The sequence below is a fragment of the Kryptolebias marmoratus genome, linkage group LG6, assembly GCF_001649575.2.
Source record: "Kryptolebias marmoratus isolate JLee-2015 linkage group LG6, ASM164957v2, whole genome shotgun sequence".
In the NCBI taxonomy this organism is placed as follows: Eukaryota; Metazoa; Chordata; class Actinopteri; order Cyprinodontiformes; family Rivulidae; genus Kryptolebias; species Kryptolebias marmoratus.
Window position 1 is genome coordinate 18,374,521 of NC_051435.1, and position 24,442 is coordinate 18,398,962.

General features: G+C 39.0%; 1 protein-coding gene across 2 annotated transcripts in view; it reads left to right on the plus strand.

The window, feature by feature from the left end:
• The window catches only part of znf385b (zinc finger protein 385B), a 71,524-nt gene that overhangs the window by 35,769 nt on the left and 11,313 nt on the right, over positions 1-24,442 (plus strand). For both annotated transcript variants that reach the window (XM_017410378.3, XM_025004689.2), the window contains exons 5-6: positions 23,591-23,727; positions 23,831-23,941. In XM_017410378.3, coding sequence (XP_017265867.1) covers positions 23,591-23,727; positions 23,831-23,941 — 248 coding nt within the window. The remainder of the gene's footprint in view (positions 1-23,590; positions 23,728-23,830; positions 23,942-24,442) is intronic.

Here is a 24,442-nt window from a genome sequence, read left to right on the forward strand (position 1 = left end):
TGTTGTAGATAGCGCTTTGAACAACCTCAGATAGAATCAAATTCTGTTTCTCCAAACTGAGGTTGTTTAAAATGCTATCTATAGCAGGTAAGACATTAATCAGACATTGATCTTTCTACAAAACCCCACTGAAAAAGATCCAAACTATTGCTTTAACAAAGAGGTCTCCTCTTGCCGGTTATTTGATGCAATTGCAGTTCTAAGACCTCTTTACTGCCTTTATTTTTTAAAAGTGTTGTATTTATGTACCATCTACAGTGTGTTCACTAGCAAAAAAGTGACTTTGAGAATCCTCCTGTGGTTAAATTACAGCTAAAGCAGTTCACATTTCCCAACCCTCTTCTGCTCTTTGCTTTGACGAGACTGGAAGATCTTCAAAGCATCATTGAGAAGTCCGACCCAGTTCCTTTGAGTCAAAATGCTGGGCAGCAGAGCGAGAGCATGCTGTGAGATGTAAAGGAGTTAAAGTGGAGTAAGCAGCAGCAGGTCACTTAACTGGGACGCAGCACACACATTAGTGAAACACATCACTAATATTTTCATTAGTTGGGTAACATAATAATCTGGATGCAGATCTGCTGCCATGACATCTTTATCATAATCTTCTTAAACTAGAGTGTTACAGATTGTATCAGAAGTCAGAAAGTCCACTCTTTCAGAAGAGCAAGAAACATACACATGACTAATTTCTTCCATATGTGAGGTAGTGATGTCAAGAGAGATGAAAGAAACAGGGAAAAAAAACACAACAACCTCTCACTGTCACACACACCTTTTGTGAGTGTGTGCAGCAGCAGCAGCAGCTGTAATTACATACTGTGTCTCCATATCAGTGTGCAAGCTACAATAACACTGATTAAAGATTAAATCTCTACACACACTCACACACGCACACTGTCTGAATGAGTGTGTCTTTCTCTTTCTCTCTGTCCATTATGTGACGCTTGCTCTGCCATGAAAAGCTCTTTGGCCTGAACTCAGTGCTACTCCAGGCCTGGCGGGGTGTGTGTGTGTGTGTGTGTGTGTGTGTGAGTGCACGTGCGACAATGACCTGGCTAAGCAGCCTATCTGTAGTCAGGTCAGATGACATCGCTGCTAATACATACATGTGTGCCTTAGGCCAAACTGTGAGTCTTTGAATTCCTCAGTGACAATTTTTCACATGAAACTCCAGAAACTCTGTAGCTGTGGATCAGTATTTGTGTTCTGTGAGCTCCAGTAGCTCCTGATCAGACAGTCTGGATCACTCGTGGCTGTAAAGTCCAGGTGTATCAGTGTTTTACCATTATTGCCCGCTGCCACGACAGGCGAGTGATCACGTAAGTGCTTGTGCATGTATGTGTGTTTGTTTATCTGTTAGCAAAACATCTCATGAACCGGTGAACACATTTTAATGAAAACTCTCAGAAAGTAATTATTATTAGATGTTACATTAATCAACCATAGAAAGCACAAAAATGGCTATAACTCAGGTTTTCAGAAATCAAGCGTGTGGTAGTAGTTGAGAATCATCTCCAACCCATACTCCGAGTGCAAAAAGGTTTCATGAAATTATTGTTTAATATTTTGGCAGGCAAGGTGGTGGGTAATATCTATTACTTTAGAGAATAATGGTTTCATTTTTTTCTCTTTTTTTTGTTAGAACGATTTATTGGCAATACTCACAATAGATATAAATATTCAGAGATGTAGAAGCACTTAGATTCGTTAGCCTACTTTATTTGGGTACCCATGCCAGCAATTAGAACAAAACCTTAAAAAAATCACACACACACAAGAGTCTCAAAATGCAGTTTCCGAGGTGAAATTGTGAAAAACACACTCCTTTTCGCAAACTTTTTCTTAGGTAAACACTCACCCAGCCTTTCTCTCCACGTGGGCGCTGGTGTCAGTTCAGAACGGTGCTCGCTGTCAAAGTGAAGTGGCTGTTTACATTCCTGCACCGACATCAGGAAACATGCCTCAAGCCCCTTTCACGATTCAGTTCGGCAATATTGTCTCAAAGTCAAAAAGACCCTCTCTAATGTTCCTGTGGTTCTTCACAATGCACCACATGAACGGGTCTTTGTGGAAAAATGAATTAATCCAGGCTCAAACTGAGAATCTTCTGAAGCGTAAAGGTTTATTACACTTGTTGACAAAAGAGAGCAAACACAATCTTCAACAGATAATCAGAATGCTCTAACTAACAAAGTAAAAGTTTCTCTATAAACTGCAGGCTGGGACCTCCCCTTGTGTCCGAGTGGCCAGTTGATTCAGAAATGTGAGAAACTCCACTAGACACTGCACCTGCACAATCAGTCTTCTGCATGTCAGGAAGGAGACGCACAGACCGTGTTTTAATTTTGAAATTGTGCACAAACACTAAATTACAGATAAACACATTCTTAAAGGTTACATGAGTGCATCAAACATCATTAAATATTGTATTTTATTATAACACGGGCTTCTCAAAGATGCAACAATGAAGCTGGCATCACAGAACCAGCGTGTGACTGACTTGCTAATTCAGTTCTGTGACTACCTCCCATGGCAAATCAGAGGCATAACAGCAGCAGGTTGACGTCAACTCCCCCCCCCCCATGCCACCTCGTTGTTACATAATGCACTTTGAGATGTGAAAAAAAAAGTATTTCAGACCTGACTTGAAAGTGTTTTGTGAAAGAGGTTTTTTGAGATGCCAGAGGCTTTGACACTAACATCCTGAGGATAAAAATCTTGGTCTGTAAACTCAGATCTGTAAAGATCTGAGTGCAGATGTCAAAAAAATGTTGTAAAATGTACAGTGTTGTTGTATAAGATACAGGACATAGTCACTTGACACTTTACATGTGAATATACCAATGAGGCTCATTACGTGTGGATAGCACAGGTAGATTTGAAAAATGTCAATTAAAATACACAATCTGGAATCAGAACCAAACACTTTAAACAGCTTGTACTTTGAAGCACAATAATGTAAAAATGTCTGTAAATTGAACAGAATGACAGCATACAGCCTGAACTGGAAGCAACAACTTGTATCAACATACATTTAAGACAGGTGGCTTCATAAAAAATCCTTCAAATCACTAAAAGGCAAATTGTAAATCATATCCCCAGATTTTGTTTCAACTTGATAATTTGACCTGATAAAATCAAATGGTTGCCAATATTTGCTTAGCAACAGATGAGTCAGCGTGGCAGCTGATACTCAAACTGTAACTTTTGTCGCCATGGGCAACAGATGAGTCAACTTACACTGAGAGCTGGAGGCAAAAAAAAGCAGAATGTTATAAGCTGCGTATAATGCAGTAAAAAAACAAAACAACAACAACAAAAAAAAAAAAAAACAGGGCATGATGCAAAACCTTCAGTGTAATGTATTTACCTCTAAAACTTGGAATTCAAGAAAGCACACAGTGCAGTGGTCTGCGAGTTAAACCTCATATTAAACTGAAAACAATCCATGTATTGTTGCAGTAAAACATTTGTTTTCCCTCCATTTTTATTAAAATGCCTAACATTTTACTGGCTTTTATGTCTTTTTTTAAGTTTCAATAACACCTCAGCGGTTTGGCATTGTGTTGACTTAAACAAAATTTTAGCCATAAAAAAAAATCTTTGTTCCAGACAGCAGCACGTCTGCTTTTTCTGTTCTTTGTGAACTCAGCTGCATTTTTAAAAATGCTGGGATTAAATTCAAATTAGTGTAATGAGGACTGTTTTGGCTGTGGTTTAATTTTAAAGGATAAAAAGGTGAAAACTGCAAAACAAAATGATGGCTAGTTGAGACAAAACATCAGTGCTTTAAACCAGTTTTGTCTTTCAGTTTCTGCCTTGTGACCTCCAGGAGGCAGCAAACTCCAGAAAACACACACTCCCTTATTACACACAAACTGAGTCCCTAATGAAAGAAGTGAATTCCCATGATTCACTTGCTCAGTACCAATAAAGAGCTTAACTCACATGAGGCCGATAACGTTTACAATATTACAGCTCCTCTGCCCGCTTCACTTTCCTTCCTCTCCTTGCCTCACATCACTTTTTTTTCTTCTTCTTTTTTTAATCCTCATTTCCTCTGGCCCAGAAAACCCTCAGAATTTCTATTTGGAAGATTTTTTTAAATTTTTTTTTACTGTGAAAATGGTCAGCTCACCTTTTCTTGTCTTTCGTCTTTTTGTAGGGCTGTGTGTGTACGAACGAGTTAGCGTGAAGTAGCTCTACTGGGCTAATATAGGCCAGCTTGTGGTCCTGCTCATTTCTCATTCATAATGAGCTGTGAAATGGACGGATATTAATAGACACGTGTTGCTGCACTGTGTGTGTTTGTGTGTGTTCGATGGAAGGACTCAGCAGGTGTTGACGTGTAGTCTTTTATTGATGTATTCAGCTGTGTATGAATAGATCCCGCCGACAGATTCTCACACTGAAAGTACCATGCGGTGATGACAACAGGGGCTGGGTGACGTTATACAGAATGACTGCATTAAAGCCAATGATGCTCTGCCTACCTGACATTCATGAACATAAATGAACTTGTCAAACTTGCTGTAGACACAGCATAAGATTTGTGGTGACTAGCACATCTAGTACTGATCCCTTATGACTACCGAAGCTCTTACAGACCAGTGGTCAAATTGATGAGACAATAAACCTGTGGGGGTTGAGTTATGTGGAAAAAGACTGGCGGGCCTTGATGCCTACAGGACAACAAGTAAGATGAATAATAAACTTTGGCAAAGCTGACAGAACTAGAAGGACTGCTAGCCAAAGTGGATCAGTGAAGTACTACCGGTAGAGGCTGCTAATAGGGAGGACTCAGGTTACTTGGGTTCCAATAATAAATTTTTCTTCCACCTATCTGTGGTCGGGTTGTTAAGGTAACAAGCTCAGCAGGGAAACCCAGACATCCCTCTCCCCAGAGACACTCTCCAGCTCCTCTTGGGGGATCTTAAAGCGTTCCCAGACTAGGAAGAATATATAATCGCTCTAGCAAGTTGTGGGTTTGCCCTGGGTTCTCCCCCCAGTAGGAAGTGCCCCGAAATCCTACAGAGGGAGGTAGCCAGGAGGCATGCTAATCAGATGCTTCAACCACCACAGCTGACTTCTTTTGACGCGGAGAAGCAGCAGCTCTACTCCAAGCGTTTGCTGGGCTCCTCACTTTATCTCTAAAGCTAAGCATGGCCACCATACAGATGAAGCTAAGTTTAGCTGCTTGTATTCAGGATCCTTCAGTCATGAACCTCATGATGAGGGTTGGAGCATAGATGGGCCAGTAAACTGAGAGTGTGCCTTTCAGCTCAGCCACATCGTTACTCTGACAGACTGAGGCCTTGATCCATCAGTCTATCTCTCGCACCAACCTGCCATCATTTGTGAACATTTGCATGACTCCCAGATACTTGAACTCGTTCATTTGAGGCAAAAACTCCAAACACAGAGGGATTGTTACAATTTTTTCTGAACATTGGTTTGAACACAATAAATATCAAACATATTGGGGAAACTCAAGGTGACTGGTTGACATAGACTGAAAGAACACATTAAGACCTTTCTGGTCTACCTGCAGGAAATATCACAACATTGCATCTGCTACATACATTCTAGAGTGAGAATATGGCAATAGATCATGGAAATCACATGCAAATGAAGATTATTTGCCAAGTGAAGATAACATGGCAATGGTAGCAGGTTAATGCCATATTTATGTTGCTCTTGGCTTCATGATTAGAGTTGATACATGGATGTCAATTACATATTGTACTAAAGAAGCTTTGTCATTTGAGCTTGCTGTGCACATCCACCTTTTGTAACTTGTTGAGTGCTGCGCTGTTGATGCGTTGTAGAACAGGAAGAGCAACAGTCTGCGAGCGTGCTTGTTTCTACAGACATCTATAAAACTGAACAAATGTGAATGTAAATGTAACAAACTTTAAAAAACAAAACAACGCTTGCTTTAAAACCAAAGCACGCAAGTTAAAACTGTGTGTAAAGAATATACTTTCTGTGCAACTCTTCTACTGGCAGCATTGCTGCTGCATAGCAATCTTTTTTTCTCATTAGTGGCAGCTACTCTAAGAGGAGATCTACAATGAGAGGCCACATCTCAAGCGTTGTTATGAAAGGCAGCTCCATTATGTTGACATCACAACTTACTCGTGCCAGGACCTAAGCTTGAGTAAAATCTAATTTTAAGAGCTATTGTCTATATTACACTTTGAGTGGTTGAGTGATTGATATCTGATGCAGCAGAGAGTGAAGCCTTAAGAAAAAGGTGTTATACCAGAGGACTGAAAGGACAAGTTGAGGTCCAGGTGTTCTTTGAGTCACTAAAAAACTGGTTAAACAATTATACTAGAAGTCAGAAGTAAAAGTACTGGAAGGACTACTGAGGATCCATCAGAAAGCTGATGGACATAGTGAATACAGTACACCGTGAAGAACAGTAAAGTACCAGCTGTGGACATCTGAAATTGACTGCAGGACCCTTATTAGGACTAATCACAATGATAAAACCAATGAAACCAAGAAGGCTTACGTGTTTAATTTATGCCAAGTTCATGTTTAAGCAGGTTAGTTGTAGCAGAACCCAAATGTAGGGATTTAGTTGGGATGTGGATGTTGAAGAGAAGATTGGGGGCAAACAAAAACAACTGGTTGGACTGAAAGGACTGAAGTAGGACGATAACGTCGGCCAAGGCCTAATGGAAAACTTCCCATAGGACAGGAAAGACTAGTCAAGGTTAAGTAGCAAACTAGAACAGAACTTGACAGACAAAAGACCCGTGCAATTGGTTAATAAAATAAAGAGTAAGAACTATTAAAAGCTGGGCATAATTTAAAAAAATGTTGAGCGTTCATTTTAGTAGAAGAAAAAAATAACCAAACAGGAATTAATGAATGAGAGTTTTGTGATACAGATGTAGGTCAGGGAAAAAGGACCAGTGGAACAAAATAATTATTAATAGAACTTGTAAAGTTTACACAGAAAATTGGGGAACTAATGAAAGCCAGTCAGAAATCAGTGAGCTTTTAGGTTAAACATATCATGGGAAACTCGCAGTATTACTAGAAATCACAATAGATATTACTGATTGTGGTATTTCTGATGTACTGGATTGTGAAAGTGAAGAACGTGTCACAGCTGTGAGCTAAAGAAAGGTTTACTTCAAACCTGAGGAAAATAAAATTACTAGAAATAATAATGATCAAGTATAAAAAGGCACAAAAACATTCAACAATGATTGAAACATACTTTTTTATTTTGTTTTTGTTTGTGTTTTGCTTTGTAATTCTGTAAAATTGCTTTCCTTTCCTTTCCTAAAAAAAAAAAACCGTGATACCATGAACTGGCTGAGAGCGAGGAAGCCACACACCAAGAGAGGGAGGGAGAAAAAGGGATTTCCACTGAGGCAGAAAGGCTGTCATCACGGCTCACCCTGAATAGCATCACCTCAGTGATTCACTCTCGGCGTACACTCCGTGTCTTTGTAGATGGATGTCAGTGAGTCGCCCTCCTCCGCCCCCCCACACACGTGTGCCTCTCTTACATCCCCACGCGCGCAGGCAGTGAGACGGCGCGCCTCTGCTGTTTGTTTTGGGTTTTCTCTTCGACGCTTTCCCACTTATTTGGGGAGCAGATGATAGAGCGGAGAGGGAGGGGGTGGAGGCAGAGGAGGTGAAACAGCTGTCTCCCTGTCCATGATGTGGAGTAGTTTCCAGAGCCGCGGTAGGAAATTCTATTATTTTTTACTGTTTGTTTATTTGAGCTCCACATTCAGCATGCATTGAGCCACATGCAGTTTTTTTCTTTTCTTTGTTTGGTATTTCTGCCTGTAATGCACACCCACTGCTGTGATTATGTCTATTTCCTATCTGGTTTTGTTATTTTATGTGTGTGCAGACAGGTGTCATACTTGTTAGTGTGGTGTTTTCCTCTGTGTGTGTGTGTGTGTGTGTGTGTGAGGCCATGACCTCGGCATGAACCTTGAACTGAGGCTGCTTCAGTTTTCAAATTGACACCTCTGTTAAAATTTGCATTGCTCAAAAGACCTTTAAGCTTTTCAATAAATTATTAGAATTATTTCATGACATGACATGATCTTTTTTCTAGATCTGTTTTTAGTAACATTTTGATACAATATCTGCAATTTTTTGGAGGGTTAGTTTGAAAAGAAGACGTGATGACAGCTGAAGAGAACTGATTGTGACAGCAGCCAAAGCAGCAATGTCCTGTTATGAGACTTTGCATTAAAAATAAAAGCTTGTTTTAGTATTCTGTGACGATGGCTACTTTTCAGATATTTTCCAGCATGCTATAAATTATTTAGTCAACCAGAATGTGTTGGTTTTTTCTTCCTCTGGGGTGACAAACTAACACAAATGTCAGCCTTGTTTCAGGGAGTTCACTCATCCATAAACATTTGTTCAAGCAGTTGAATTGAATCTATAAAATGGGCAACAATTTGTCTTTTGATTTGCTTATTCCCACCATATTCTCCTCAGGACGTACGTGTCCAAGAAGGGAATTTTCCTTCTCCGAATAGTCGTTTGGAAACGAGAAAATTAGCCTTTCTTCAGATCTCAGCTACGAGCGCTGCAGCACGCTGTGCAGCGTTCCCTGCCTCAGTTTCTCATTTCCTGCGATGATCTTCTTATGTGAGCTTGACCTGGAAATCAGACTGCCTCCGTTCACTGAGAGAAGGATGTTTTCCAGGAGCGTCAGCACACCAAACTAATGAGATCGACTCAAAATCCTCGCAGTGCATCTTCACGTCAAAAACAGAACATTGGTTGCATTTGGGCCAATGGGTTTCTTCCCGTCTGTCTCGATGAAATTCCCCTCATTATCGACAGCGTGACTGCTGTGATTACCTACATGTTGCTGCTCATCACCACAGAGCAACGTTTGCATTCACAAGACTCTCACAGTGGATTCCCTTGTCTTGTTTAGATGTCAGATTTTATTTACTCCCCTTTAAAAGTTCCCCGTGGTGTATTGACAGTAGTTTGTTTACATGACCAAAACATGTGCAAGAAACAGAACTCTGCTGAATTTCCTCCTAGTATATCTCAAAAATAACTGCAACTTTTATGCCATAAAACATTTCAAATTTAAAGTTTAAAACAAACAAAAGAAGTGCACTATGGCCATGTTTCAGCCATTTTCTTCAGTTTTTAAATTTCCAATTAGAGCAATAAGAACTGCTTTCAATCTTTTTGATCAATATATGAAAATTAAAAACATATATATTTGTCACAAAGACACAAATCATCAAATATATTGATACAGTTACATAATTTAAGGCCTCATCAATCATAAAAGATTTGTTTTTCCAAATTAAGGAAAACATTTTAGTCCACAGGATTCTAACAAAAACATTAATATACCCATGGTATGTCTCTAGATGGGGAGAGCTTTGACAATATTGACATATCAAAATTCAGAGAAAGAAGAGGTGTAGTACAGCAAAACATTTGCCTAAAAGTTGCTTTTTACTTTGATGTGCTTTACAGTTTCCTCTCTTTTAATAAGTATTTCAGCACACAAAGTGTGACAGTGGCAGGGTCATAATAAAGTAAGAGAGATTAGAAACAAAAAAGAAGAAATAACAGAAATACTTCCATTGTTGTTTTGGTTTTTGTAAAGCACAAAAGTGGGCATGCACAGAATAGACTGCTATGTCGTAGTTTTTGAAACAAAGCAGTCAATATCTTGAGTCCACAGGGATCCACTAAAAAGTGACTTTTGAAAAATCTTCTCCACAGGAAAAAAAAAATCTTTATAAATTTTTCTTAGTAAAATCTTTGTTTTGTTCATAAGTGAATGGGAGGTCCAATTAATGTTTGAAGCAGTCAGTGGAGCCTTAATATTTGGTTAATTACACAGTTTAAGTTACAAGTTTTGTTGGGTTTTTAATAATAGTTGCTTCAAAAAGTAATTACATCTTTGGTTCATCTTCACGTCTTTGAGATGCTGTTTGTTTTATCCATTTATTTATTTGTTAAGCTTACATTTTATTCATTTGTTCTTAAAAATATACAAAAATGCAATCCTTTTGTGTGTACACAAGGTGCATACACACAGCGAAAAACTCAGAGATTTCAAACTTTTCTGTTTTTACCCCAGATTTTATGAATAGTTGAAGCATAAAAAGTCAGCCCTTTTATCAAAGCTAAGACAGGTTTTGTAAGTATAGAGGTAGGAAAACTTAATTCAAAACAACTTATGTTTTATTAGATTTTTGGGCATTGATGGGTATTTAGCTTTCATAATTTGGTGCATGATGAGCTTCAGACTGTTTGAATATCAAATATTAATGTCGTACAAGTACATAATTGGAAGGTTTATACAGCAGTTACCTGTTTGGCACATTATAAATACATTTTAAAAGAAGTGCACACCACTTCTAACCCTATAACATACTCTTGAGCTGCATTATCAGGTAGCAATGACAGATGAATGGAAAATGTGTGAAGTGGAGGAATTGTGTTTACATAATATCTATTTCTGATCCACTGGCAGCTTGAATACTGTCAAACAGACATTCATTATTGCATCGATGAGTTAATCTCATGATAAAGTTGGAAGGCTGTGGAAATGATGGAACTTTTGGGCAGCTTTGTCTGAAGGCTAAATATTCTTGGAAAAGTGTTTAACATCTCAAGTTCACTCCTGAGCTCAGGAGAAATCCTGAAAAGTCCTGAAAACCCTCCTGGGTCTTAAAGATTTGTACATTTGTATCACATTTTCTGTCACTCCAACCCAGGAACAAGCTTTAGAGTTTTGGCCTCACATTAGATGAGGCTGCTTAGTCATGGATCTGCTTTGGTCTGATCCTTTGCAACACGTTTAAATGCTGTATTACTGCATTTCTTGTGAATTGTTACTGCAGGTGACTGCGCTGTCCGGATTCTGTTGTTTTTCGCTGAGACTCAGACGGGAGCGCTCCTGTCTGCTTGCATATTCCTGACTGGTCTGCTGTTTGGGTGTGTTTATGTGTGTGTGTGTTCATTTTGGATGAAAAGGATGTGAATGTGACCTACTTAGAAACACACACATACAGGCTTGTTATGCTAATGTGTGTGTTTCTCTGCATAATAATAATGCAGAGTGATGTCTAATGCTGCTATCAGCAAATCCACCATCTTTCTATGTGTCTCGGCCGCTCGCTCTCCGTAAATAAGGAATATTTAGGAAGCAGATGAAGGCGGTGAGGCGGGTTCTCCTCCCTGTTGGATCATTGCGGTGCTCATCTGAAACTATCTGAAGCTACAGTCGTTTCAGCTGCGGCTTTCTGCAGCGTGAAGCAGGATCATGTAGTATGAGTCGTGTTGTGTAGGGTCACAGCTCACAGGACTGGGTTTAAAGTTTAAATTACACAGATTAAAAATGAATGAGGTCATGTTTATATGTCAACATTTGAATTTATGAACTAAGGTTAGCCCCAAAATGAATTAGTTTGGGTTAATTTGTCTATTTTCAAGCACTAAAATCTTTTAAAAGTAGTTGTTAAACGTTTGTTGGTGACGTTTCATGATAATTTGCATAATCATTGTCATTACGTCGTATATACAATCTGCACTCTCACAGTTTCTAGCATCTGGGTAAATGAATGACCAATGAAGACGATGGCATATAAATTTTATTTTGTCTTTTAAAACAATGAAAAGCTTTGTTTTGTTCAAATTTTAAAGAAAAGCATAAATAGTATTGCACAAGACTTTTAAGTGTGAATCATTTTCCATTTGACCTGAGGTTATTATTTTTTTAAGCACTCACTATATATTATCTGCCTTTGTGGGTTAGGGTTAGGCTTGTGGATGGAGGTGTGCAACAAAATAATGTGAAGTTTTATAAACTGTGTCTGTGATTGACCCAAAAATCCAAGCAACCAGGCAGCAGATAGACAGAAAAACAAAAACAAAGCTTGAACAAGGGCAAGGACTTACATGTAAGGATTTGCCAATGATCCAGTAAAAAGCAGCGGGATAAGTAACTGAGGAGGGTGATTACTAAATGAGAACAGCTGGGGTGGTTACAGATGACTGACAGGTGTGTGTGACAGGCATCACAGGCTGAGGGAAAACAATGAAAAGGAGCATGAATACAAAAACCTAAACAGAAAAACAGAAGGCTAAGACTATCAAAAAAATGAAAGGACTCTGGCAGAAATAAACAAGGTGAAGGAAACATACTGGTAAACAGGGTAAACCTGAAACAGGAAACATAAGTTGTAACAAGGCTGTTATTTTCAAACATTGGCATTTGGTTATTTGGTTGCAAACAATCAGAATTCAACAAGACTGAAAACATGATTTTTTTTTTGCAATTTTCTTGCAATTTTGAGTCACCAGCTAGTCTCCAGGAGCCACAGCCCAGGGAGATTCTGGGTTTTGTCTGCTTAAATGCATTAGCTACCGTTGATCACATGCATTATCAAAAGAACCACCCCCCAAAAGATTAATCTCTCAAGTGGTTGCCAAATTTATGGCTTCACTTTTTTTCAGAGATGCCAGCCTCTCAACAATATCCAGTTTTTGGTTTGTTTATTTGTTTGTTTTGTTTTTATTCCAACTTTCTTAAGATGCTACAATTCTTTGCTCATAAACACATAAACAGAACCATGTACATACAGATACTGACATACATTACACTGTACTTTTTCTCTTCATTATCGAACCGTGCCTTCACTCTTTACTTACATCACAGATGATTTGCTTTTTTTCTCTTCGAGGAAGGCACCTGCCCTCAATGTAATTCATGTCTCTACAGTCTTAGTAATCCAATATCAATACACACAAACACACACACACACATATAGATTGTAAGAAGAGACTCGTGAAGCAACAGCAACAACTGCTCTCTGATCACATCACACATACAGCAGCGTCTGCACCGGGGTAATTTAATCTTTAATCCTCCAGTATAATCTGTAAGTAGTGTGTGGACGTCTTTTCTCTCTCTGCCTCCTGCTCCCCAGGGATAGAGTTTCCTCTCTCTGGAGGAAATGGCAGCGGGGATTAGGAGGTAACACACACGCATGTTCAAAGAGGCACACACCTGACGGTGAAGGTTTTAGGGGTTCAGATGGCGATGACACATGCCACTCTTGCTCCGGTCACCTGATATGTTCTCTCCCTCTCTCTCACGCACACACACACACACACACACACAGACACGCACGCGAACGAACAAACACGTGGCGTGAGCGCTGGGCGTGTTGGCCTGTTCTTTGGTTTGTTAAACGACAGCTGTGGAACAGGGGGAGAGTACAGACAGAGGAAGGAACGGGAGAGATAAAAACAGAAGAGGAACAAAAAAGTTGAGAGTTAAAATATGGATCAAGATAAAGACAAAATAAGACTTCTGATTCAGGTAGGAGCTTTAATAAAAAAAAAACAACAACTAAACACTCCTTCTCATCTTCAGCCTTCATCAGCTCCAGCTGTCTGTGTTTGTTGCTGTTTGTTTCACTTTAACTCCATTTGTTCAAATCATTTTACAGTCTGATTAGCAGCACCAGATGTTTCTCTGTTCTCTGTGTTGGATAGATGTACAATCAGGCCTAAATAACAGTGTAATGTTGATATGACAGAAAACATTTCTCTGTAGCAAATGAGGCAAGGAGGAATTGTATGAATTTGAGCAAACTCAAAGTTTCCAAACAAGATTTTTAAGGATGGTTCAGTCCTGATTATGCCTAATGATAAATATGCACATCATGTAGTGAGTTGCTCCTGTTGAACCCTGCCCTCCACCTCCGCTCAAAGACACTTGATTGTATGTTAATGTTTCTCCTGGATGTTTGAGCCTCCAAATGCAGCTCTGTGCATGAATCCCACACGTCCTCGTCTGATGGAGCTTTAATATAGCCAGTGAATATCCCAGCCGAGTTTTTTCAAAGGCAGATTCATTTCAAAAGACTTCTAAAATGCTCTGTCTGATAGATAGATAGATAGATAGATAGATAGATAGATAGATAGATAGATAGATAGATAGATAGATAGATAGATAGATAGATAGATAGATAGAGTTTTATTGATCCCTTGGGAAGACTGCTTCAGGGAAATAAAAATTCCAGCAGCATCACACAGGTGATAAAAAATAACAGTAGCAGCACATTGTGTCAATAGTAACAGTTAGCAAAAATAAAAAAATGTGAACAAAGTAAAGATAAATATTATGATATACACACATACATATTTAACAATAAATAATACTGTATAACCGGTTCCTATCTATTGTTAGAGTTGTGGTGGTCCTTTGTCCTCCTGCTACCTCCCAGTGAGGAGTTGTACAGTTTGATGGCATGAGGGACAAAACCGTTTTTTATTCTGTTAATCCTGCACTTAGGAAGGAGCAGTGTGTCACTGAACACACTCCTCTGGTTGATGATGAAAGTGTGCAGAGGGTGACTGCATGTCATTGACCATAATAATGGTAAATGGTCTGCACTTGTATAGCACCTTATCAAATCTGAGGACTCCAAAGCGCTTTGCACTACATTCAATGATTCACCCATTCATCCACTGATGGTGGTGAGCTTCATTGTAGCCACAGCTGCTCTGGGGCAGACTGACAGAAATGAGGCTGCCATTACACCGGCGCCACCGAGCCCTCTGACCACCACCAGCAGGCAAGGCAGGTGAAGTGTCTTGCCCAACGACACAACAGCTGAGACAGACAGAGCAGGGGCTCAAACCGGCAACCCACCAGTTACAGGACAAACCCCTACAGCCTGAGCCTCTGCCGCCCCAATATCCAGCAGTTTGTCCAGAGTTCTCTTCTCTGCCACCGGCACCATAGAGTCCAGCTTCATGCCGACCACAGAGCCGATACAGAGATGATACAGTAGATATGACTGATCATACTATAAATGAACCACAAAGAGATCCTATAAAGCTCTGGGTACTAAAAATCATTTTGTAGTTGCCTACAGATGTGTCGAATTTACATGCAGGTTCATGGCAATTCAGACTGGGCATTCTATCAGTTCGGGGGCATTTCAGCAAGACCGGTTCACAAAAGTCTGAGAAGAAATAGAGAAAATCTAGGAGAAGTTTTTTAAGTGCACAGAAGAAGTCAGATTTTGAAGTGAAGGACTCAAAATCAGTTGGTTAACATTGTTGCCTTGGGTTTCAAGCTCAGCTGCCGCCTTCTTGCATTGAGTTTACATTTTGACTTTGTGTCTGTGTGGGTTTTCTCTGGGTACTCCGGTTTTCTCTCACAGGCCAAAAACATGCTTGTAGATTGGCTTAAGATTCTGGATTGATCAGCCTGTTTGTCCCCAAGTGTCCCTGTGATGGACTGACATCCTGCCCAGGTTGTCCCTCACTTCTCATTTAATGACTGCTGGACACCAGCTCAGGATTCTAGGAATTTTTCAAAGTTGGAAAGTTTCCATTGGAATTAATGGAAATTTATGAAAAAAATTAGAGCTATTATCAGGTATTAACAAGGATTTTAAATATAGCTGATAAAATTATATTTTAGTATTATCTTGACTAAAATAACCAGATTTCATGCTTGATTAAATATTTGCTATTCTTAACCACGTGTACACTACTTACTGCAGGGGTACTGAGCCACACCCCTTTTTACTTACAAACAAATCTGTTGAAATGTAATGTTTTTTTAATTGTCTTTTTTTTTGCATGAATGTCTGCCTATGACAGAACAAAATAATTATATTTTTGGTTTAATAATACGGGTGGTTTAAATTACCAGACGTGATTGAAACAGAGACAGTGCACATTTGCATGTAAGAATGGATTTTTTTTAGTGTAAAGGTAAAGTTTCAAGAGAAAATTTTTAATTGTCGAAACAAAAGAAATTTTAAATACTATGCTCTTTTATAAAGATAGTAATAGTAATCGGTTTGTCGCAACTTGCAGTTTCTTGCACCCACAGTGTAGATCTGAAGTCATGAGCATGTTATACCTCTTTCATCCAAATATGAAAGTACTGAAATAGTACTGAAAGTAGTATAACAAATTTAGAAATTAAAAAACAGTCAAATTTTTGCTGATTATTTTAACGTGTCTAATATTTTGCAGACTCCAACGATGCTCACTTTATCACTTACTCTATGTTCTAATTAAAAGAGTTGTATGAAACCCAGTAAGCCAGTTTTGATTTATACACTTGAGTGCTGTGAGTTATAAGATATTGGCCGTACTTCTCAGTAACCACGCCCTCTGGATACAGAGCCATACAGGTCAGATCACTTACAGGAGGCTCAGTCTGCACCTCGCACTACAGCAGAACGCAGCGTGAGATTTTCCTTCATGTGAGCCTTCGAGCCGAGCTAACTGCGGGTGTAAATATGTGTTTGTGTGTGTGTGAGCGAGAGAGGTGTGAATGCCAGAAATGGCTGTGACCGAAGCCAGAATCATAAATCTGACTGCAGCAGAGAAAAGTGCTCTGAGCAGCAGGACACTGGATGCTGCAAACGAGAAAAGGATTTGAGACAGTTTATAGGTTGTTTAATCTCAGCGGCTGCTGAAGTCAGGAAAGGACACGTCAGGAGGGATGCTGTGTTCATTAAAATGTTCGGAACTGAAAAAGTAGGTTGATTTTTACATGGATTTACCACAGCAAAATTCACAGGATTTCAATCGGTGTTTCAGGTTATGTTAAAGTTACAAAAACAAGTATTTTTATTAGAACAAAACCAGGATTTTGTCAGAACAAAACCGCTGTCGAGAAATTCTGTGAGAGTGGCTGAAAATTCACTTTTTTTTATTCATTTGCTTTACAGCCTGATTTTCTAACTTGTTTTGCTGACTAAAATAGAAATGCAAAAACGTGTAAATAAGAGCAGCTTTATTGGGAATGTGGTTATAATGATGCACAGGGGACAAAATGGGCTCCAGCTTTAAAGGCTCAAACACAACATATATGCTTTGTTATAATGGGTCTCTAAACTCTCCATAACTTCAAAGGTGTATATTTAACATTTTCCCAGGATTAGAAACATGCAGAGCCACCATGTTCTCTGATTGCCTGCAAACACAACACTTAATACAACTCGGCTCAAGAGTTGAGACTAGAGCTCTCAGTGAGCCCCAGATCAAAGGTAACATCCTATTTGCTTATTGATTCGAATATAAGCCAGATTTGTGCACATCCACAGTTATTTTAGATCTGTGTGTGGCCTCAAATACCATCATTCAGTCATTATTTTGCAGGTGAATTGAACTGGAAACAGGAACAATTTGGCCTTATAATGGCATCGGTATGTATCAAAGCACTTTATACACAGCAGCAGACAAGTTATGATAGTCTATGGCTGCCAATAAAACTACCAAAATTAAGTCATAAGGTTTATACACTCATCAATAGACTCAGTAATTATTTCCTCAGCACAAACAAATGCTACAAGAGCCAAGGCTGTGACAACATGGATCATACTATTAGAATCCATACCCAATTATTAAAAAAGTTACCACACTATTGTCTCCAGTGTATAGTTTTGTTTGGTTAAAATCTTTTTTCAGTTCAGTTTATTTATATAAAACATGTATACAGTGAATTCAGTCCAGTTATAATGCAATACAATCAGTTTCAGGATATAAATTTTAGTATGAACCATCAGATTGCATCAATGCAGAGCCCATCCTGAGCAAGCACAGGGCATCAGGTGACAGTGAAAAGGAATGACTCCCTTTTAACAGGAAGAGACCCCCAGCAGAATCAGAACCAGAATGGGAGGCCTTCTACCTCGACTAGCGGGAGGTTTGAGAGGCAGAAAAGAGACATAGAAAAACAGAAGTGTCAAGCCAGGCGTAGTTTCTTTGAAGAAAAACAGAGAGCACAGGGTTAATGTTTTTGTGAAGAAACATGACAAAAAAGTGACAATGAAACAAAGATTAGAGATAAACCAGAACAAACGTTCTGTTCAAAAAACAAGCATGAAAGCAGAAGAATGGTGTGTCACCAGTTCAGAGTGTTTCCTTTTTGAGTCTGGTGGCTGACCTATAAACAAATGAAAGTTTTAGATGATCCCTTTGACTTGTGTAGGTTTGAGATTTGTAGCCTCCTCCAAGCTGGTTAAATTCAAAGAACAGGATATGTGAGGTGTTATTATGGACGCTTTGTGTTATATTGCAGATTATTGGCGTGACAGTACCTTCAAAACTGTTTTGAAGAGAATAATGAACTTCTTATTCACCCATGTTATAGTTGTTTATAGTTGTTTTAACAATATTTCTGAATTTATTGAATTTATTTAATCAAATGAACCCCCATACACACACATCCAGATATAGTGATAAAATCATCAAGTTTTTCTCATGATCCAGATCAGTCAATATGGCAAATATATACACATATTTCCCCAAACTGCAGACTGAAATCCATCTTAAGAGGTTTGGTTCAGTTCAAAATTTCCTGGCTGCAAAACTAAAAGAGTTGAAACTAAAGGGTTTTTTAAATTTTATTTTTACAGGCAGAGCTTCCTTTAATAGATCTTCTGGCCAGTTACCAACGACTTCAAATAAAGCACACTGGCTCGTTGCTTCATTGTTGGCTGGTTTTCATGCTGGTTTTACAGACTGTTTCCATGTGAAGCATTAGATGTGTAGATCAGTATTTATAGCAGCTTCTTAGAAGAGAAACGTACCGTAAGAGAGAAGGGACACAGTGCGTCTGTGGCTGTAACTGGAGCTCGGAGGACAGAAGGACAGAATTAAGACGACTCTGTCAACGTGCTATTTATCATACATGCTGAAAAAAATACCTTCAATTCTTACAGATCGTAAATAAAACTGGCCAATGTTAAAGAGTAAGTGTGTTTTTGTGGTGTGAATTCATAAAGTCACTACTGTATAGAAAAAAAGAGAGTGTCTATTCAAATGCGATGTTGATGGATTTGCTGTTGATAGAGGTCACACAGAAGTTATATGACCTTGGAGACTGGATTTTTAAAGGCTTAAATGGTATTTAAGAGGACAGGAATAGTACTTTGGGGTGCTTGGTTGTCCTTAAAGTGGTTTAAGATGTCACATAGAAACTTTGAGAAGTTTATAAAAAGGTTTGTTTTATTCTAAATTCTGACCTTGAGACTGGAATATTTCCATCTGGGGGTCAACGGCGCTAAAATGGGGCTTTAAAATGTGAAAAAGTGACACTTTGATTGAAGGAAATTGCTCAGGCTCAGTAGAAGACTTTCCGGATCATTTATTTGTTTGTATGGCCATGCAAGTCATTGAATTACTTCTTGTGATGTTTCAGTGGTTCAGCTGGTCCTTTTGATGTTTTTGGTTGTTATTTTGGTATTTTATGGTAATTTAGGGAGGATCTGTTTTCATGTCATGCTATTTCAGTGATAATTAAGAAGTTCTGAAGGAACAATTAAACACTCAGCTGACGTGTGCTGGTTCTTTGTAGCCTAATATTTCATCTGTTCATGCAGTGGCCTCAGTGTTTCTTGATGAGGTAATTTGATGAGGTTGTGTTGTGAAAGTGGTCTTTTTGATTTTTAAGATGGTACAAATGATCCTTTGGGCTGTTCCAGTCTCCTTTCAGGAAGTTGCTGGGGTTTCTGTAACAGGTCTGCTCCCAAAAAGCCAGTTCCAGGCTTTGAGAGCAATCTTCTTAAAGAGGCATTTGGAAGCTGAACCAGTCAGGTAGAGGGCTGTGGTTCAGTGGTTAGAGTAGCCATCTTCCAATGAGAAAGTTGGAGGTTCAATTCTACCAGTTTGCAGTATTGAAATGTTCCTGGGCAGGACACAAAACCCCTCGTTGCCACTGATGTGATCTAAAACTCTGATTAGACTCTATAAAATGATTTATTCAGATTAGCTTTGTAGAGTTGTAGCAGAGTGCTGTATGACTGTGTGTGTGGATGGATAAATGAGGGCACAGATTGTGTTGTGAAGCTTCTTGAGTAGTCTGGTTGGCTAGAAAGGTGCTACATAAGTAGGGTCCCATTCACTTAGTACTTAGTGAAGAGCCATTTGTGAGCTAAAAGCCGGGTCTTGTTGGTGAGCTGAGCCAAATGAGCTGGATCCCAGAAAAGAGCTGTAAGCCCAATCACTAGTTTTGTCACAGTTAGCAGCCGGTTTGTTTTAAGTACCCAAATGCAGGCATGGAAGAAACGGGTTGAGGATCTCAGCTGGACTTTTCAGTAACAAAAAAACTCAGCAAGTAGACACAGAAACTGGCAATCCGTGGATGTTAACAGGCAATCTGACATGGATTCAGAAAGATCTGGGTGTGTATGAACTGGGTGAAGAGATGGTAACAGTAGGTGTGCTGATTACTAATGCGAGCCTTAATAATTGCCATTAAGATGTTTATTAATAATGATTGGACAAGAGTGGAAAATCAGCAACACATCTAAATATTCCAAACACCCAAACTTATATTTGAACAAAGAAATATAATCTGTTTTCAAAATACTTAACAAAAGATAACAACAAACTGTGTCTATGTATCACAGCACAATGCTTGAAACTTGGAAGACATTTTATTCACTCACAGTGATGAAAATGAAAGCAGCGATGATATCTGCCGATTAGGAGCTCTTTGCTCGACTGTCAGGTTTGGTTGACCAGTGTTACATTTTTATTATGAGCCAGCTTTTCTTTCGGTCAGGCTGCCAAGCTGATACTCAACCCCGTCAGTAAAAATAGACACTAATCTGTATTTACTATCATGAACAATCTCTCAGCTAATAACAGCTGGTCCAGACAGCCATCTGAGGTACCATGTGCCGGCCTATACATGTGTTTGATTAAAACACTGTGTTGTGTCATGCTTTCTGATCTTAATAATGAGCTGCAGCGATAGATACAGACTCTGAGTCAGATCTGCTATATGAGGATAAACAAAGAATCCAACCCAACTAATTCCACAACCTTATCTCTGTTGTTTTCACACAAGCACATATTGTCACACACATATGTATGTACAAGTAAACCAAATTTATTAATTTAGTTTATTTTTTTCTACTTGTTAAGTGTCTCAGAAGTTGAGGTTTGCTGGTTAGAACTGGATTTCAAACTTGGTGCGTAGTGCAATTTGATTATGTTAGCATGGATTGTAGAAGATTAGGTTTGGGTTCTGATGAGCTATAATAAAATTAAAACTGATTACATTGGGCTATAGTGCATTTACAAAGATTATCATGGCTCATAAGGTTATTTTAAATGGTCTACCCTTGCATTTAACAGTATGTTTTAGAATAGATTGTGGTCTGAAAAGGGATCTTAGTCAATTGTAAGGCTGTTAGAAGAAATAAGAATGGGTTTAAAGCATTTATAGTGGGTCATGGATAAACTCTTATAGGGAGTTTAAAGTAGATTAGCAAGAATTATATACATTTGAAGTATTTTTTTTTATTTTTTTGAAGTATTGTTCGTTTATAGGAAGTTTTAGTTAATTGTGAAGGTCTAAAAACAGGCTGGGATGAATGAAAACTGGCTAAGAGGAAATAACAGATAGATCAGATCCCAAATACATGTACTAAAACATTTGAGAGTTGTAGAGGAGTTAAACTGGTGTGTAAAAAAAAAAAGTCTTCAGTTCAGTTATAAATTGTTGGATTTAATTTAGACTGAATAGTTTGTACATTAAAATTAGCTTAAGGCAGGTTGAAGTGGATTTAGGTTTGGTAGAAAAAGTTATGCATCTTTTCAAATGAATTTAAATTATGTAAATTTAAAATATATTATTGGGGTTTATTTTATTTTATGAACTGAAACTGTATAAATAACATTTAGAGCTGTTATTGTTCTGTTGGATCTAAGCTGGACATATGTTGAAAACCAATAGTACTTCTTCCTCCTCCTCCTCCTTCTTTTCCTCCTCGTCTTCCTCCTCCTCCTCGTCCTCTGGTCTTAGGACTGACTCAGTTGCCATCAGTGTTTCCACCCACACTCTGTTGTTATGAAAGAATTCACTGCAGGGCCTCAACAAGCTGTGAATACTGCGATACACAGATAGAAGAAGTCCCCCATCAGATGCATACTTCTTCTTGCAGCATGAACTGTGGATGAAACGCCTCATCATGTGAGGAGGGAACAAACAGCCGGTGGCAGGTGGATTCACACTTCAGATCGTGCACCATATTCGGCTCAAGTGGCTCGCCTCTTACACAAATACTACCAAGATAACTCAGTCTGGATTATGATTTATATAAAATGTATGTGAAGACAAAAAAGTGTCAAATGTGTTCTGTTTGACTGCCAATGTGGTCATCATTGGTTTATGTTTGAGCTTTCGTTTAACGAAAATGAAAGTATAGAGCTGCTCTTATTGTTCCTGTGACAACATGAGCTCTTTTTGGGAGCATTTTTATGCACCTTCTTCTAGTTTCTCTACATCACTGCTGTTGTCTGTCTCCAGCAGCTGCAGCTCCATGTGGGTTTTATCAATATGGTCCCCAAATCAGCTGCTCAGGTCTCTAAGTTGTAGCACCATATTTATGAGAGATCTCCTCAGTTTGATCTTAAGAAGCTTTGGCAAAAAGTCCCTGTATCTAATGTAATTCTATGAATGTCAAAGCCACCAAACAAGTTTTAGAGACATATTCTGGTGTCCATATTTTACCCTAAATGTGTTTATCTTTTCTCTTAATCATCCTATATCTCTAAACTCTAATATTGCAAAGTTTTGACTCAAATATTGACATTTCTTTATGACATGCAATGTTTTAAATTGTTTGAAAAAAATGGGTTATGCTGAATTATTGTAATTTGATATTGCCTTACGTGTATTAACTTATCAGTTTACATTTAGTTACTTTTAAAGCCTGCTTGTGAAGGCAAAGGGGCAACAAAATTAAAGCTTAGGGATGCCGAAAGAGCTCTATGGTGGCACAGTTTCTGTGATCTTTCTGTATGGACTTTGGCTGATCGTTCCATGCATGTGTAGTTTTTTTTCCTACTGTTCAGAAACATACATAAGGTTTATTAGCAGCTCTAAATTGTCCCTAAGTAGGTGTTAATGTTTGTCTGTATGTGGCCCAGTGATAGACTGGTAACCTGTCCAGGGTGTCAAGACTTATCAGAGCAGGCAATGGTTTTCCACATTTTATACGGTTCAATTTTGGTGAGGCTGCGAGAATTGCAGCCACAGTTTCCTGTTCTTACCTGACAAAAGTAGCACCCGGTGTGGTCTTCTGCTACTGTAGCCCATCTGCTTCAAGGTTGGACGAGTGTTTGTTTGAGCTACTGTTGCCTTTCTGTCATCTCAAACCAGTCTGCTCATTATCCTCTGACCTCTGACATTACCAGTCTTTTTTGTCCACACAATTGCCGTGGACACTGGATATTTTCTCGTTTTTGGACCATTCTTTTAAACCCTAGAGATGGTTGTGTGCTAAAACCTCAGTAGATCAGCAGTTTCTGAAATACTCAGACCAGTCCGTTTGGCACCAATAACCATGCCACATTCAAAGTCACTTCAATCCCCTTTCTTCCTCATTCTGATGGCCGGTTCGAAATTCAGCAATTCATCTTCATGATGTTTACATGCCTAAAGGCATTGAGTTGCTGCCATATAAATGGCTGATTAACTATTTGTGTTAACAAGCGACTGAACAAGTGGATCTAATGAAGTGGCCGGTGAGTGTATGTTTAAATGTGTTTATGTTTACAGGAAGCAGAAATGGTGCAGTGGGCGGGGCGTTGCCAGGGCTCATCGGTTCCTCTGGTTCCTCTGTGATGGTGAAACCATTCCTGCCCTTTCCTGTAGAGACAACGTCACCAGTCGGGCTCTTCCCAAACTTCAACACGGTACGTAAATCTGTGTGCAGCAGCAGCGTGTTGTGAACCTGACGTCACTGTTCAGACATCCATGTGCAGCTGGTGACCCCTGACCTCTATGTGTCTCAAACAGATGGACCCGGTTCAGAAGGCTGTCATCAATCACACCTTTGGTGTTACCATGGTACCTAAAAAGAAGCAGGTCATCTCCTGTAATGTCTGCCAACTGAGGTTCAACTCTGATGTAAGTTTGAGTGCACAGTAACTAGGGTTAGATATATTTATAGACAGGAGAAGCTCAGGACACCTGCTCCCTGGTCTTTTTTAATAGTAGCAGCACTCATGGAAACATAAAATCTTCCATTATACAAAAGATGTGTGAGATATGTTGAGGGGTGTTTTCAGACAGTCACTTAAGATAGTAACAGTATGAATACCCTGCCCCCCTTGGCATTTCTGGTTTGTTGCCCTACAACCTGGAATTTAAAAAGAATTTCTTTACATTTTAAATGATCCATTTTGCCTTTAACTTTGAACAATTTCCCAATCCCTACTGATGAAAGCAGCATGATGCTGCCACCGCCATGCTTCACTGTAGGGATGGTGTTCACAGCATGATGATAGGTGTTGTCCTTGATGGCCTAAAAGTTTGACTATGGTCCCATCTGGCTACAGTGCCTTCTTCTACATATTTAGGGAAGAAAATTGCTTTATCTTTTTCTATAGAGGCTTTTTCCTTCCACTC